General features: G+C 37.5%; 2 protein-coding genes across 2 annotated transcripts; both read left to right on the forward strand.

Annotated features, from left to right (window-relative positions):
• Window positions 1-1,178: 1,178 nt before the first annotated feature.
• On the forward strand, window positions 1,179-2,114 carry LOC122431070. The gene has a single exon (XM_043452135.1). The coding sequence runs from the start codon at window positions 1,179-1,181 to the stop codon at window positions 2,112-2,114; it is 936 nt and encodes a 311-aa protein (XP_043308070.1).
• An 8,947-nt stretch (window positions 2,115-11,061) lies between these two features.
• On the forward strand, window positions 11,062-12,024 carry LOC122431039. The gene has a single exon (XM_043452081.1). The coding sequence runs from the start codon at window positions 11,086-11,088 to the stop codon at window positions 12,022-12,024; it is 939 nt and encodes a 312-aa protein (XP_043308016.1). The 5' UTR covers window positions 11,062-11,085.
• The last annotated feature ends 3,157 nt before the right edge of the window (window positions 12,025-15,181 follow it).

The following is a 15,181-nucleotide window of genomic DNA, read 5'->3' on the forward strand; positions in this document are numbered from 1 at the left end:
ATCCAACCATTGTTTGAGTTTTAACTAAGATTATGATTTTCTATTTTATAGACTCTACTCATTATCTGTTCAAATATAAACTGAAAGTGAGTTGATCTCTAAACAAAGAACACATCCCAAAGTTAACCAATACTAAATTTAAATTAAAATTTCTATTTGTATTTTGCCTGTGTTCTACTAATCCTCCTCTCTATCATCTTTGAATTCCATAAAGAACATCTGCAAAATGCAGGATAATATTAATAAAAAAGACCAGAATAAATGAGACCTAGTATTTGTCTTCAAAAATGCATCTCATATTTGGGGGGAATATAAATAGTTTTCTCACCTCTTCCATCAACCATGAAGTACAAATTGCATGGAATAAACTTTGTACACTGATCCCCTGGTCACAGTGGTAGAATACATGACCTATACTGAGGTCATTATATTCTGATCCCCAAGATGATCAAAATTAGAATAAAGGAGGAGTTCCTGAGTCTGGAAATGCCACTGAGGTATAAGGATGATGTCTGCCACGCAGTTATGTTTCTGCCCTCTGGGATCAAAGTCCAGGGAGAAGGAAGTTGGGACATTAAAGCCGTAGACCTCAGGTGAACTGATATAGATAGTTTCCCATTCCTTCAGATATTTTGGGTTATGATTCTAGTAAGGAAAATAGCTGAAATTAATACAATTGTTTCTCATAGATTTATGAATCCTCTGTTAATTTATTAGAGAAAGCACACACTATTCTTACATATTCTGAGTGAAATAAAAATAACATGCCATTTTACATCAATATCATTAAGACATACATAAAGATTATGGGAATAAAGAAAAAGTCTTCAGAGGTCTCAGTAGTAATGTTCACTCTGATTTAAAAAATCTACAAATCGGTATTTTCTCTTAAAATCTTACGAAATATCTTAATTATAAATTTTGTGAAGAAGTTTGTATTTTTTTTTTTTTCTGGCTCAACTAGGATCATTGTTTGTCTCAGAGAAGCAAGAGAGACTCAGGAGATCTCTGCATCATGAGTCTCTTTTGATGAGACATCAAACAATGCCCTTCCCAGAATTACTCTCCCCAGCACCCACTCTCATGTACACACGTACACACAGACACTCACACACATGCACCCACGGGCATAAAATCTACTCATTTTCTCTTTCATCTTAGAATTGATTGAGAAGATAATGGACCCTGGAAATCACTCCTCAGTGACTGAGTTCATCCTCGCTGGACTCACAGATCAGCCACGACTCCAGCTGCCCCTGTTCCTCCTCTTCCTAGGAGTCTATGTGGTCACGGTGGTGGCGAACCTGGGCGTGATCACACTGACGGGGCTCAGTTCTCACCTGCACACCCCCATGTACTATTTCCTCAGCAGTTTGTCCTTTATTGATCTCTGTCAGTCCACTGTCATTACCCCCAAAATGCTGGTGAACTTCGTGACAGAGAAGAATATTATCTCCTATCCTGAATGCATGACTCAACTTTATTTCTTCATCATTTTTGCTATTGCAGAAAGTCACATGTTGGCTGCAATGGCATATGACCGCTATGTTGCCATCTGCAACCCCTTGCTTTACAACGTCACCATGTCTTATTACATCTGCTTCTGCCTCACGATAGGCGTTTATATTATGGGCATCACTGGATCCACAATCCATACAGGATTTATGTTGAGACTCTTTTTATGCAAGACCAATATCATTAACCATTATTTCTGTGATCTCTTCCCACTCTTGGAGCTATCCTGTTCCAGCGTCTATGTCAATGAATTATTGGTTATATTCCTAAGTGCATTTAACATTTTGATTCCTGCCTTAGTTATTCTTTCTTCCTACATCTTCATCCTCTCCAGCATCCTCCAAATCCACTCCACAAAGGGCAGGTCCAAAGCCTTCAGCACCTGCAGCTCTCACATCTCAGCTGTTGCTATTTTCTATGTATCTGCAGCATTCATGTACCTGCAGCCATCATCAGTCAGCTCTATGGACCAAGGAAAAGTGTCCTCTGTGTTTTATACCATCATTGTGCCCATGCTAAACCCCCTGATCTATAGCCTACAGAATAGGGATGTCAAATTTGCACTGAAAAAAATTCTAGACTGTGCAAAACGTATATGAACAGAGCCAATATCATGATCCATATCAGTCATGTGGACTGATGAGGAATACCAATTCTTAATTATCTAGAATATATTTAATAGGGACACCTTTATCCTTAATTTATCCTTTTGTAATAGGTGTTAGTAACCTGTTTTCTAGCTAATATGTTATTTGGACTCTGAGAAGTAAATACTTTGGAGATTAGGTCAGAACTAATAAGTAATAGAGGAGATTATTTGAAATTAATAAAAATTCTAAGATGTTGCAGCTAATGTTCCCCAGTTATGAATCCATTAGGAGACCGATTCAGATTTGTATGTCTCTCTGCTGTTCAGTCACTCAGTCGTGTCCGACTCCTTGTGATCCCAAGGACTGCAGCACACCAGGCTTACCTGTCCTGCACCAACTCCTGGAGTTTCTTCAAACTCATGTCCATTAAGTTGGCAATGCCATCCAACTGTTGACCATTTCATCCTCTGTTGTCCTCTTCTCCTCCTTACTTCAACCTTTCCCAGTATCAGGGTCTTTTCCAATGAGTTGGCTCTTTGCCTCAGGTGGCCAGAGTATGTCTCTCTGAGTTTACTCCTGTTTTATTTTCATATTATGTTTCATTACATTAAATATTAGACCTCCTTAGTATGAAGTTTAAAATTTCACAAAGTTAATAATTGTGATTTTGTAATTTTTATATTCTAGTTTAAATCTCATTGAGTGGTAAAATGCTTTCTAAACTCAACTTTCAAAAAACTAAGATCTTGGCATCAGGTGCCATTCCTTCATGGCAATTAGATGGGGAACAAGTGGAAACAGGGACAGATTTTATTTTCTTGGGCTCCAAAATCCCCGTGGACAGTGACTGTAGCCACAAAATTAATAGACGCTTGCTCCTTGGAAGAAAAGCTTTGACCAACCTAGACAGTACTTTAAAAAGCAGAGACATCACTTTGCTGACTAAGGTCCATATAGTCAAACTACAGTTTTTCCAGTAGTCATGTTTCAATGTGAAAGTTGGACCATCAAGAAGACTGAGCACTGAAGAATTGATGCCTTTGAATCATGGTGCTAGAGAAGACTCTTGAGAGTCTCTTGGACAGCAAGGAGATCAAACCAATCAATCCTAAAGGAAATCAGTCCTGAATATTCATTGGAAGGACTGATGCTGAAGTTGAAGCTCCAATACTTTGGTCTCCTGTTTTGAAAATCTGACTCACTGGAAGAGATCCAGATGCTGGGAAAGATTGAGAGCAAGAGGAAAAGGGAATGACAGAGGATTAGATGGTTAGATAATATTACTAACTCAAGGGACATGAGTTTGAACAAACTCTAGGAGATAGTGTAGGACAGGGAAGCCCATCATGCTGTAGTCCATGGGGGTCACAAAGAAATGGACACCACTTAGGGACTGAACAGGTTTTTCTCTGATAATTCAGGTGGTAAACAATTTGCCTACAGTGCAGGAGACCCCCATTCAATTCTGGGTCTGGAAGATCCTCTGGAGAAGGGATAGGCTACCTACTCCAGTATTCTTGGGCTTTAGAGAATATGCCTGAAATGCAGGAGACCTAGGTTTGACCCCTGGATTGAGAAGATCCCCTGGAGGAGGGAAAGGCTACTTGCTCCAGTATTCTGGCCTGGAGAATTTCATGGAGTCCATGGGATCTCGAAGAGTCAGACTTTCACTGGGAGACTTTCACTTTACTTTAACTTAGGGACTGAACAACAACAGACCTCATTAAGTGGTAAAATGCCTTATAAGTAGTTTTTTCTAAATAATGGAGTACAGAAAGAAGGAAGAGGGTGGAAAAGAGGTTGAAAATGAAGAAAAAGAAGAATGGAGGTGTTGGGCTGCAACCCCTCAGGCCTATGGGTCTGCTCTTTCCCAGCTTTAAGACCAAAGAGAGTCAGTATTAAAGACATCAATGGTTCAATGGATTTTATGCTTCTGAAGCAAGATCCTGAAGGGACTCCCCACCATGTGCAGCTCATGAATGGGCAGGGCATGGTGGCTGTCTTCACTCTGGGGAGAGAGGGCTGGAGTCGGGGAAGATTACCAGTTATAAGAGAATCGACCTCAGATAGCCTCATTAGTTACCAGGGAAACCAGCAGAGGGACACATCTCTCACTGTCCCTAGGCAAAAAGAAATGACTAATAGCTGGGGCCTGGGGCAGAAGGTCAGTCATGTGAGTAAGGAGTAAGTGTGGTCAGACAGGGGATGTACAGAGAGCAAGAAAACAGCCAAATTGAATGTTTGATTGTAAGGAAGGAAAAGAAATGAGAAGATAAAAGAAAAAAAAAAATTCAAATTTCTCTCTCTGAAACATGTCACTACATGGCATGTATTTTGCCTCTTTTTTTAATATTTTATGAGAAAACCTATAAGAATTGTGTTATTAATTTCTTAAATGTAAAGACCAGTGAAAGCATTTGAAAAGGTACTATAGCTTGCATCATGAACCACCATACAAATAATTTTATAAAGATTCTTCATGGGTGCATGCTCATTTGCTTCTGTCATGTTGGACTCAAAGACACCCTCTCAACTGTAGCCTGCCAGGCTTCTCTGTTCATGGAATTCTACAAGCAAGAATACTGGAATGGGTTGCTATGCCCTTCAGGAATATTCCAGACACAAGGATCAAACCCATGTCTCTTATGTCTCCTTGGCAGGCAGATTCTCTATCATTAGTTCCACCTTATTGTTGTTGTTTGGTTGCTAAGTCATTAGGAGACTCTTCGTGACCCAATGGACTGCAGTATGCCAGGCTTTCCTGTCCTTTACTATCTCTCAAAGTTTGCTCAAACTCATGCTATCCAGCCATCTAATCCTATGCTGCTCTCTGTTCATGGGACATCTGGGAAGCCCCAAATCTGCCTTTAAAAAGAATGTGTTTCATTTAATGTTTCTGCAAGCTATGAAAATACACATATATTCAAATTTATGAATCTTGAGCAGATCCTCCTTATCCTTGCTGATTTTTTATTAGATTTTTCTGTCTTATAATTAACATTGATTCATTTCATTCTATTGAGATTAAATCAAGACTATATCAAGATACAGTTTTGTCAAGATTACATCAAGAATGTATATACTCATTCTAAAAATAAAGTCCTCCTACCAAAGGTTTTGAAAATTGCATACACTGTGCACTGGTGAAACAAACACCTCAGTAATGATATGAAATATTTTTATCATTCTAAAAGGCTCTCTCATGGCCTTTCCCAGATATTCTCCCATGCCCCACTGCAGTCTGGAAATGACCTCATTTCTACTCTATAGACTATTAGTTCTACTTTTCTAGATTTCCGGACTCTCATATAAATGGAATTATACAGTAGGTACTCTTATGTTTGGCTCATTTTAGACAACATGCCATTTTTAGGATTAGTCCATGTTTCTGCATGCATTTGTGATTTACTACTTTTATTAATAAATGGTATTCCACCCTGTGCATACAAGTACCTATCACAATTCATTTACCTATTCATTAGTTATTGGGTTGTTTTCAGTGGGTTGTTAGTACCAAATCTTCTATGTTCATTTTTGTACAATTTTTAGTGTATACATATGTGTACATTTCTCTTGGGTAAAATACCAAGGAGTAGAGTTGCTAGGTTATAACATAAGTGTATATGTGACTTTCTAAAATTGCTGCATGGTTTTCCAAAGTGGTAGCTCTATATCCTCTCTAGATGTTTCATGTTGCCTCAAAGTTTTGTAATTGTAGGTTTTTGTTTGTCTATTATTTACTTATGTATTTAATGCTAATTCAGTATAGGTATGTGGTGGTTTGTCACTGTGGTTTACCTTTAGCTTTCATTTCCTAATGAGTACTGATTTTATTGATTTTTTTATGAACTTATTAACTATTCTTTTATCGTCTTCTATGATATATCTGTTCAGACAGTTTTCCTATTTTTCATTGGCTTGCTAATCTTCATGTTATTGTCTTGTCTGTATTGTTTATACATTTTCAATAACAGTCCATAGTGGCTTGTTTTAATTTTCTAATGATGTCTTTTAAGAATAGTTTTTAAGTTGGACAAAACAGAATTTGTCAATGTTATATGGTTAATCTGTGTTCTAAGAATTACCAAGCTACTCCAATATATTAGTTTTCTTTATTCTTTTCTCCAGAGGTTGAATAGTTTAGCCTTCATGCTTATTTGTAAAATTCATTTCATCTTTTTCCGCCCCAAGTTCATCTTTCTTTAGCTCTTAGGTAGGCATTTCAGATTTTCTGTTTCTTCTTTTCTTATTTTTAATCAAGTGAAATTCTTTTTAAATTTTACTTTGAGGCATGTAATCCTAAAATAATCTATATACTAACAGAATAGGAGACTGCATATATGATTCTACATCCCCTAGTTTGATGACTTTTTGTAGCCTCTTACTTAATGAAAGACAAGAGATGAGTATTTTAAACATTGTAATTGGTGTTTGTATTTTGAGGTGTGTAATTACCACTTACTTTCTAATTAATAGCATATTGTAACAATTATATCAAAAACAATTATTATTATTGTTACTACTATTTTTCAGGGTGCTCTATACTGTGCTTAGTTGCTTAGTCGTATCTCACTCTTCGCAACCCTATGGACTGTAGCCTGCCAGGATCCTCTATCCATGGGGATTCTCCAGGCAAGAATACTGGAGTGGATTTCCATGCCCTCCTCCAGGGGATCTTCCTGACCCAGAGATCCAACCTGGGTCTTCCGCATTGCAGGCAGATTCTTTACCATCTGAGCCATCAGGGAAGCCCTTCAGGTGCTGTATCTCTGCTAAATAGAGAGTGAGGTTGCTTGTCCAAGTTTACCAGCAGTAAATGGTGGATCAGGAGATGAACAGAAGCACTTGGACTTTAAGCATACTCACTGAAGCACTATTTATACCTCTTCCCTCAAGCAAAAGATCTCCAAATTGGTGAATAGTGTGTCAACTCTGGTATCACATTTGCATGAGTCTTTTGAATAAAAATATTAAATGTAATTTTTATTTCCTAATAAATAAAACTATTTAGTATTAAAAAACTAAAATAATCTTTATAATACATGTATCTGTATTTTGTTCTTCAACATATATTTTATAATTATTGGGGAAATTATAAAATTATTAGTCATCACCCTTCGATTTTAGATTTGTTAGGAACTTCTCATAGGGTTATGACAATAGCTATAAGATGCTTTTAGTTAGTCTCAAGTTAAAATATCCAAGTACTTTTATTTAGGAGTGTATCATCATATATAAGTACAGTTAGTATTATATATGAAAACAGAAATTTCAAATCTTACATATAAAATTTGTTTCCCTCAATTTTCCATTTTCCCCTTGTGAAAAACCACTTTAAGATATTACTTTAGTGTATGTCTGTATAATTTCATGAAATTTTGAACTTTTAATTAGTTTGACATGAAATTTAGTGGGCTCTAACAAAATCTATTACATCCTTGTTTACGGTAAATAACCTAACAAGAAAGAATAACCAGAGTTATGTGCCACTGTTCAACACTTGAGAGCCAATGGGAAAATAGGGAAATTCTAATTATTTATTTTCCCAAGAGCCATAGTTGTGGGGTAAGATTCTAGTGGGAGATAATTATCATTGTTTGTTCCTCATCATCAGACACTTAGTATTGATACCCAGAGTATAAAATCCTCATCTATTAACCAACTTTTGCAGAGGGCCATCAGCTTCATCAGAGATCGACTAGTGACACAAAATTATTATCACAGATGCTTTTAGGCTATGACCCTCAACACCACAGAGTCCTGCAAGGTTGGTACTCATAACTATCCACTGGCATCGTCAGAATCATTTTTGTCTTCAGAGAAGTTGGGGTGGGGGGAAACACAATTCAAAATTTTTAAGGAGGAAGTGTCTTAAACCCAGTTCTAACTTTATAAATGTCTCCCTCCTGGAGATACAGGTAGCTATTTTTTCTATCTCTGCCTGTCCTCACTCGAATAGTCAACTCCCAGATGAACAAGTAATATTTTACCACCTATCTTTTCCCTGTTGAAGAAATTCATGGCAAACACTTTGTTTACTCACTTCAACTCTGGCACATCTGAGAGCTTCATTCTAAGTACTTACGTGAAGTCTATGTTAACTTTTTGCTAAATTTTCAATCATTTTATTAAAATGTCATATTTATCAGTACTTTCTTTATGGAAGGCACTGTTTTGAGTTAATCATCAGGTACAGAAGAAAAACTAGTAAATAACTAAATTAATAGAGATTAAAGTTCATGCTAAATGTGACATAAGAAATGTATTCTTGGGCACATAGAAAATGTTCTTATTAACTGTCTTGCACTTTTTAAGGATCTTGATTACAGTGTCTTTACTATTAAATAGATTTCACAGGATAAGGAGGTAGAGTGAGAAAAAAGGAATTTGATGAATTGAAAATGAGAGCCTACTATGCTTTTTTGTGAAATAAATTATGTGATAGCTGTTCCAACATTAATAAGAAAACATTTCCTTAGCTGTCAGACAATATAAATCTCTGAATGACAAAGAAATTGATTTGAACTTATTTAGTCACTATGGAAAATATTGATAGTTTAGGAAGCTAATATTCAGTAAAAATTTCAAATATGTATTACCATATGTGTTAATGTAAAAGAGGCAAGAAGAAGGTGTGCTAAGGAGAAGGAAATTTAAAACATTGGCCATCATTAAGGAATGAAAACATTGGTTAAATAAAAGATACTGGAAAAAAACAATATATCAAAGGTAAAATAACATTGATATTTTCTTACTAAGATCCACTTAATTTTCACATGAAACAAATATTAGTATTTTTGTTTTTTCAGAGAACTGGACAGTAGATGTAATTAACCAAAGGTCAGGGCAAGTATGTAATTGATATGAAGTTTTAATCCATTACTAGCTTAATATCAGAACTTATAATAATTATAAATTTATTAAACATTGAAACTGAAAGAGATGTAAAAGACTATTTAATCCAACCAGCCATCAAGTGCTTATGTCATTAACAATATATCTGCTAAATAACTAGCTATTCAGGCTGAAAGCAACACTTTGACTAAGATCTAGTTATGTCTGAGAGTTGGAACAGTCATCTCAGTTTGAACCTAAATATTTCACCTGTAGTTTCAAGCAGTTAATTTTACTTCAGTCTCTTGATGACGTATAAAATGACACCAATATGTCTTAAGTAAAGCAATATTTTGAGCCATGAGTTAACTGTCCTGTGCTACATGAATTTTTGCTTTGCTCCAAAACTATCTTCAGTTTTTTTCAGACATTCTAAAATGACAGATTTCTAGATCATTTTTCTGAAATTGTCTAGTTTGTCTGTTATATTCAGTACTGTACATCAGACTGAACATATTAATCCAAGCACTGTTTGAGTTTTAATTAAGAATATAAATTTCCAGTTCCTAGAATCTGCTCATCTTCCTTGCAAATGTAAACTAAACATATCTTGGTCTCTTAAAAAATTCACACAACTGATCAATATTATCCAAAATTGCCTTTAAACTAAAATTCCTAATTGTATTTTGTATGCTCTCTACTAACTTACATCTCTACCATCTTTGAATTCCATAGAGAGCACACACAAAATACATGATTGCACGCGCGCACACACACACGCACACACACACACACACAGACCAGCATAGAATCTTCTGTTTGCCTTTAAAAACCTTTCTTATGTTTTTGGAATATGAACATTTTTCTCACCTCTACCATTGGCCATGAAGTTCAAATTGCATTGATCAATCTGAGTATACTGCCACCCTAGTCACAGTGATGGAATACCTGCCCTACTTTTAGGACATTGTATTCTGGTTCCTGGGATTATCTAAGGCTTCCCAGCTAGTGCTAGTGGTAAAGAACCAGCTTGCTAATGCAGGTAGTCATAAGAGAGTAGTGGGTTCAATCCCTGGGTTGGGAAGATCCCCTGGAGGAGGACATGGCAACCCAGTCCAGTATTCTTGCCTGTAGAATCCCATGGACAGAGGAACCTGGTGGGCTATGGTCCATAGGGTTACAAAGACATGTTTGAAGCAACTTAGCTTGCACACACACAGGCACAAGATTATCTAAATTAGAACAAGGGAAGATGGGTTCTGGAGTTGGACAAGCTATGGAGATATAAGCATGATGTCTGCCAAAAAGTTATGTTTCTGCTCTCCGGGTTCATGGTCCAGGGAGGAGGAAGCTGCCATATGAAACAGCAGCCCTCAGGCGGAATGACACTGGTAGTCGTCCAGTGCTTCAGATATTTTGAAGTGGAATTCTAGTAAGGAAAGTAGCTGAGACTAATACAGTTAAAAGTAATAAAATTGCTTTTCAAAGATTTATGAATCCTCTTTATTAATTATAGAAGACATGCACTCCTATTACTTATTGTGGGTGAAATGAACACTATGCCATTTGACATGCATATATTAGTATACACATATAGAATATGGAAGGAAAGAAAAAGTACTCAGAAATGGAAGTGCATGCTTAGTGCTTAGTCACTCAGCTGTGTCCGACTCTTTGTGATCCCGTGGGCTGTAGCTGCCAGGCTCCTCAGTCCATGGGATTCTACAGACCAGAATAATGGAGTGGTTGCCATTCCCTTCTCCAGGAGATCATCCCAACCCAGGAATTGAACACACGTAACATGCATTGCAGGCAGACTCATTTGAGCTACCACGGAAGCCCATTCCGATGATTTTCAAAATCCAGCAATTGGGGTTGCCTCTGACAAAGTTATGAAGTGCTTGAATTATAAAAGTTTGTAGAGTTTATATTTCCTTCTCTGATTCAACCAGGATTTTTTTTTTTTTTTTTTTGGTCCCAGAGAAACAAGAGAGACTTGAGAGATCCCAGAAGAGATTGTCAATCTCTTCTGAGAAGGGATCAAATAATGATCTCCGGAGAACTACTCTCCCCTATAACACATGCACACATGCACACTAAAGTATGCTGATTTTCTTTTGTAAACTTAGAACAGACTGAGAAGATAATGGACCCTGGAAACCACTCCTTAGTGACTGAGTTCATCCTCGCTGGGCTCACAGAACAACCACAACTCCAGCTGCTCCTTTTCTTCCTCTTCCTAGGAATCTATGTGGTCACGGTGGTGGGGAACCTGGGCATGATCACACTGATTGGGCTCAGTTCCCACCTGCACACTCCAATGTATTACTTCCTCATCAACCTGTCTTTTGTTGACTTCTGTCATTCCACTGTCATAACCCCCAAAATGCTGGTGAATTTTGTGACAGAGAAGAATATTATCTCCTACACTGAATGCATGACTCAGCTCTATTTCTTCATCATTTTTATCATTGCAGAGGGTTACATGTTGGCTGTAATGGCATATGACCGCTATGTTGCCATCTGTAACCCCTTGCTTTATAATGTCATCATGTCTTACCACATCTGCTTCCGCCTCACAGTGGGAGTTTATATTTTGGGTTTCATCGGGTCTACAATCCATACAGGCTTTATGTTGAGACTCTTTTTCTGCAAGAACAAGATGATTAACCATTATTTCTGTGATCTCTTTCCACTCTTGGAGCTATCCTGTTCTAGCACCTATACCAACAAATTATTGGTTCTAGTCTTGAGTGCATTTAACATTGTGACACCTTCCTTAACCATCCTTGCTTCCTACATCTTCATTCTCTCCAGCATCCTCCAAATCCACTCCATTGAGGGCAGGTCCAAAGCCTTCAGCACATGCAGTTCTCATATTTCAGCTGTTGCTGTTTTCTCTGGATCTGCAACATTCACATACCTGCAGCCATCATCTGTGAGCTCCATGGATCAAGGAAAAGTGTCCTCTGTGTTTTATACCTGCATTGTACCCATGCTGAATCCTCTGATCTACAGTCTGCGTAACAAGGATGTCAAACTTGCCCTGAAAAAATTCTGGAGATTGAAAAACGTGTATGAATAGAATCACTATCATGATGACATAGAAGTCCTTTTGCTCCCTGAGATATAATATGTATTGAGTTTATTGATTTGGGAAGCTTAGTGACATATAAAAAATATATCCAAAATTCTACTTCAGACCTCTTCTTCAACATATATTAAAGTCATTATATATAAAATCAGAAACTGTGATTATGTATAATATTATAAAAACACTTGAGGGTTAAAGGAGTCTTAGTTGTATTTGCAATGATAATGCAGAGAACAAGAACAATATAAAGGAAGGAATGAAGATTTTGAAGACAATCCTAGTAATCTATATTATCAGAATTTTATGAAATATTATGCACTATTTCCAGCACTTGAAATGGATAACTTTATTTATATGCACAGCCTATATCAGAGTAAATCCTAGTTGAATTTAGTTTGATTATTTGCCCACAGTCCTAAACATAACAAATGCTAAAGCCTAGAGTGTTTGTTTCCAAGACCTGTGATTTTTCTCAATATGATTCTTTGGCCCCATGTAATTGTGGGAGGTAGTGTTAGTAGTAAATAACCCATTTACCAATGCGTGAAACAAGCATTTGATGCCTGGGTTGGGAAGATTTCCTGAAGGCAGAAATGGCAACCCATTCCACTGTTCTTGTCTGAAAAAATCCCATGGACAGAAGAGACTGGTTGGATACAGTCCATGGGGTGTGCCAACAGTCAGACATGACTGAATATGCATGAACTAAGGTTTCCCAAGGAATTTTCTTCTACACATCAAGCAACTTCAGTTCCCTATAAGACTGTGTTGCTTTCCTCTAGATCTCCTTAATACTATTTTTACTATTATTTCATCTAGTATCATAAAAATAATCAAAATATTTCTAACCTACTTAATCAAAACAAGAAAAAAGGAGACTTTTTATAGTCTCATAATAGAGACTTAAACTACTATATTTGATAGAAAAAATTTTTTATAAAAGCAACCTCAACAACCTTGACTTATCTTCTCAGCACAATGCTATAGCTACTTACAGAGCAACTGCTGATATGCTAATTTTTATCACTGTGGTATGATTCAGGCTGTTTTGCCCCTTAATTTACAAATAATTGCCATTTCATGTTGGTTTTGTTTTTAAAATTTCTCTTCTCTGCCACTTGAAATATTGCTTTTCTGCTTCTGGACATTTGCCTTGTAACTATGAATTCACATGATATTTTAGATGCTCAATTGTCTTCAGTCTTTTCCCAAATAAACCATCTTACTCATTAAGATCATGATGTTTGGATAATGTGCTGCCTTATTCATCTGAGGCTTCAGTGGTATGAGAACCATGAACTTACCAGATGTTCAAGCTGGATTTAGAAAAGGTAAAGAAATCAAATTGCCAACATCCGTTGGATCATTGAAAAAGCAAGAGTTCCAAAAAAAAAAAAAAATCTACTTTTACTTTATTGACTACACCAAAGCCTTTGACTGTGTGGATCACAACAAACTGGAAAATTCTTAAAGAGATGGGGATACTAGGCCACCTGACCTGCTTCCCGAGAAATCTGTATGCAGGTCAAGAAGCAACAGTTAGAACTGGACATGGAAGAACAGACTGGTTACAAATTGGGAAAGGAGTACGGGCAAGGATGATATTGTCACCGTGCTTATTTACGGCTTCCCTTGTGGCTCAGCTCATAAAGAATCCATTTGCAATGTGGGAGACCCGGGTTCGATCCCTTGGTTGGGAAGATCCCCTGGAGAAGGGAACAGCTACCCACTCTAGTATGGACTTCCATGGTGGCTCAGCCGGTAGTGTCTGCCTTCACTGTAGGAGCCTGGGTTCAATCCCTGGGGCAGGAAGATCTCCTGGAGAAGGAAATGGCAACCCACTCCAGTATTCTTGTCTGGAAAATCCCATGTATGGAGGAGCCTGCTAGACTACAGTCCATGGGGTCGCAAAGAGCCGGACATAACTGAGCGACTTCACTTTCACTTTCTTTCTTTCTGCCTATTTAACTTACATGCAGAGTACATCATACAAAATGCTGGGCTGGATGAAGCAAAAGCTGGAATTGGATTGTCAGGAGAAATATCAATAACCTCAGATATGCAGATGACACCACCCTTATGGCAGAAAGTGAAGAAGAACTAAAGAGCTTCTTCATGAAGGTGAAAGAGGAGAGTGAAAAAGTTGGCTTAAAACTCAACATTCAGAAAACTAAGATCATGGCATCCAGTTCCATCACTTCATGGCAAATAGATGCTGAAACAATGGAAACAGTGACAGATTTTATTTTCTTGGGCTCCAAAATCACTGCAGATGGTGACTGCAGCCATGAAATTAAAAGACGCTTACTCCTTGGAAGGAAAGTTATGACCAACCTAGAGAGCATATTAAAAAGCAGAGATATTGCTTTACCAAGAAAGGTACATCTAATCAGAGCTATGGTTTTTCCAGTGGTCATGTATGGATGTGAGAGTTGGAATGTAAAGAAAGCTGAGCACCAAAGAATTGATGCTTTTGAACTGTGGTGTTGGAGAAGACTCGGGAGAGTCCCTTGGACTGCAAGGAGATCCAACCAGTCCATCCTAAAGGAAATCAGTCCTGAATATTTATTGGAAGGACTGATGATGAAGCTGAGGATGAGAAGGTTGGATGGCATCACTGACTCAGTGGACATGAGTTCGAGTAAACTCCAGGAGTTGGTGATGGACAGGGAGGCCTGGCCTGCTGCAGTCCATGGAGTCGCAGAGTCAGACATGACTGAACAGCTGAACTGAACTGAACCCTTTTATTCCATTACCTATTCATTCGTCAATGTCAGACATTCATTTTCCAAGTGCTCTTGTATTATTTGACTTAATTTTCATCAGTACTGTAAAAGAAGGAAAACAGCTACAATTAAAATTCCTATCCTTCCAAATAAAATAAATTTAAAAAAAGATTTATAAAAGCTCCTGTCTCAGGCATGATACCTACTCTGTTAGATTCTGCCAGCTTGTACAATCTTGATTCCACAAACTGGAAGTACAAGCTTAAGAATTGATGCTTTTGAACTGTGGTGTTGGAGAATACTCTTGAGAGTCCCCTAGACTGCAAGGAGATCAAATCAGTCAATTCTAAAAGAAATTGACCCTGCCTACTCATTGGAAGGACTGATGCTGAAACTGAATCTCCAGTACTTTGGCCACCTGA

This window comes from Cervus canadensis, chromosome 29, assembly GCF_019320065.1.
Source record: "Cervus canadensis isolate Bull #8, Minnesota chromosome 29, ASM1932006v1, whole genome shotgun sequence".
Lineage (NCBI taxonomy): Eukaryota > Metazoa > Chordata > Mammalia > Artiodactyla > Cervidae > Cervus > Cervus canadensis.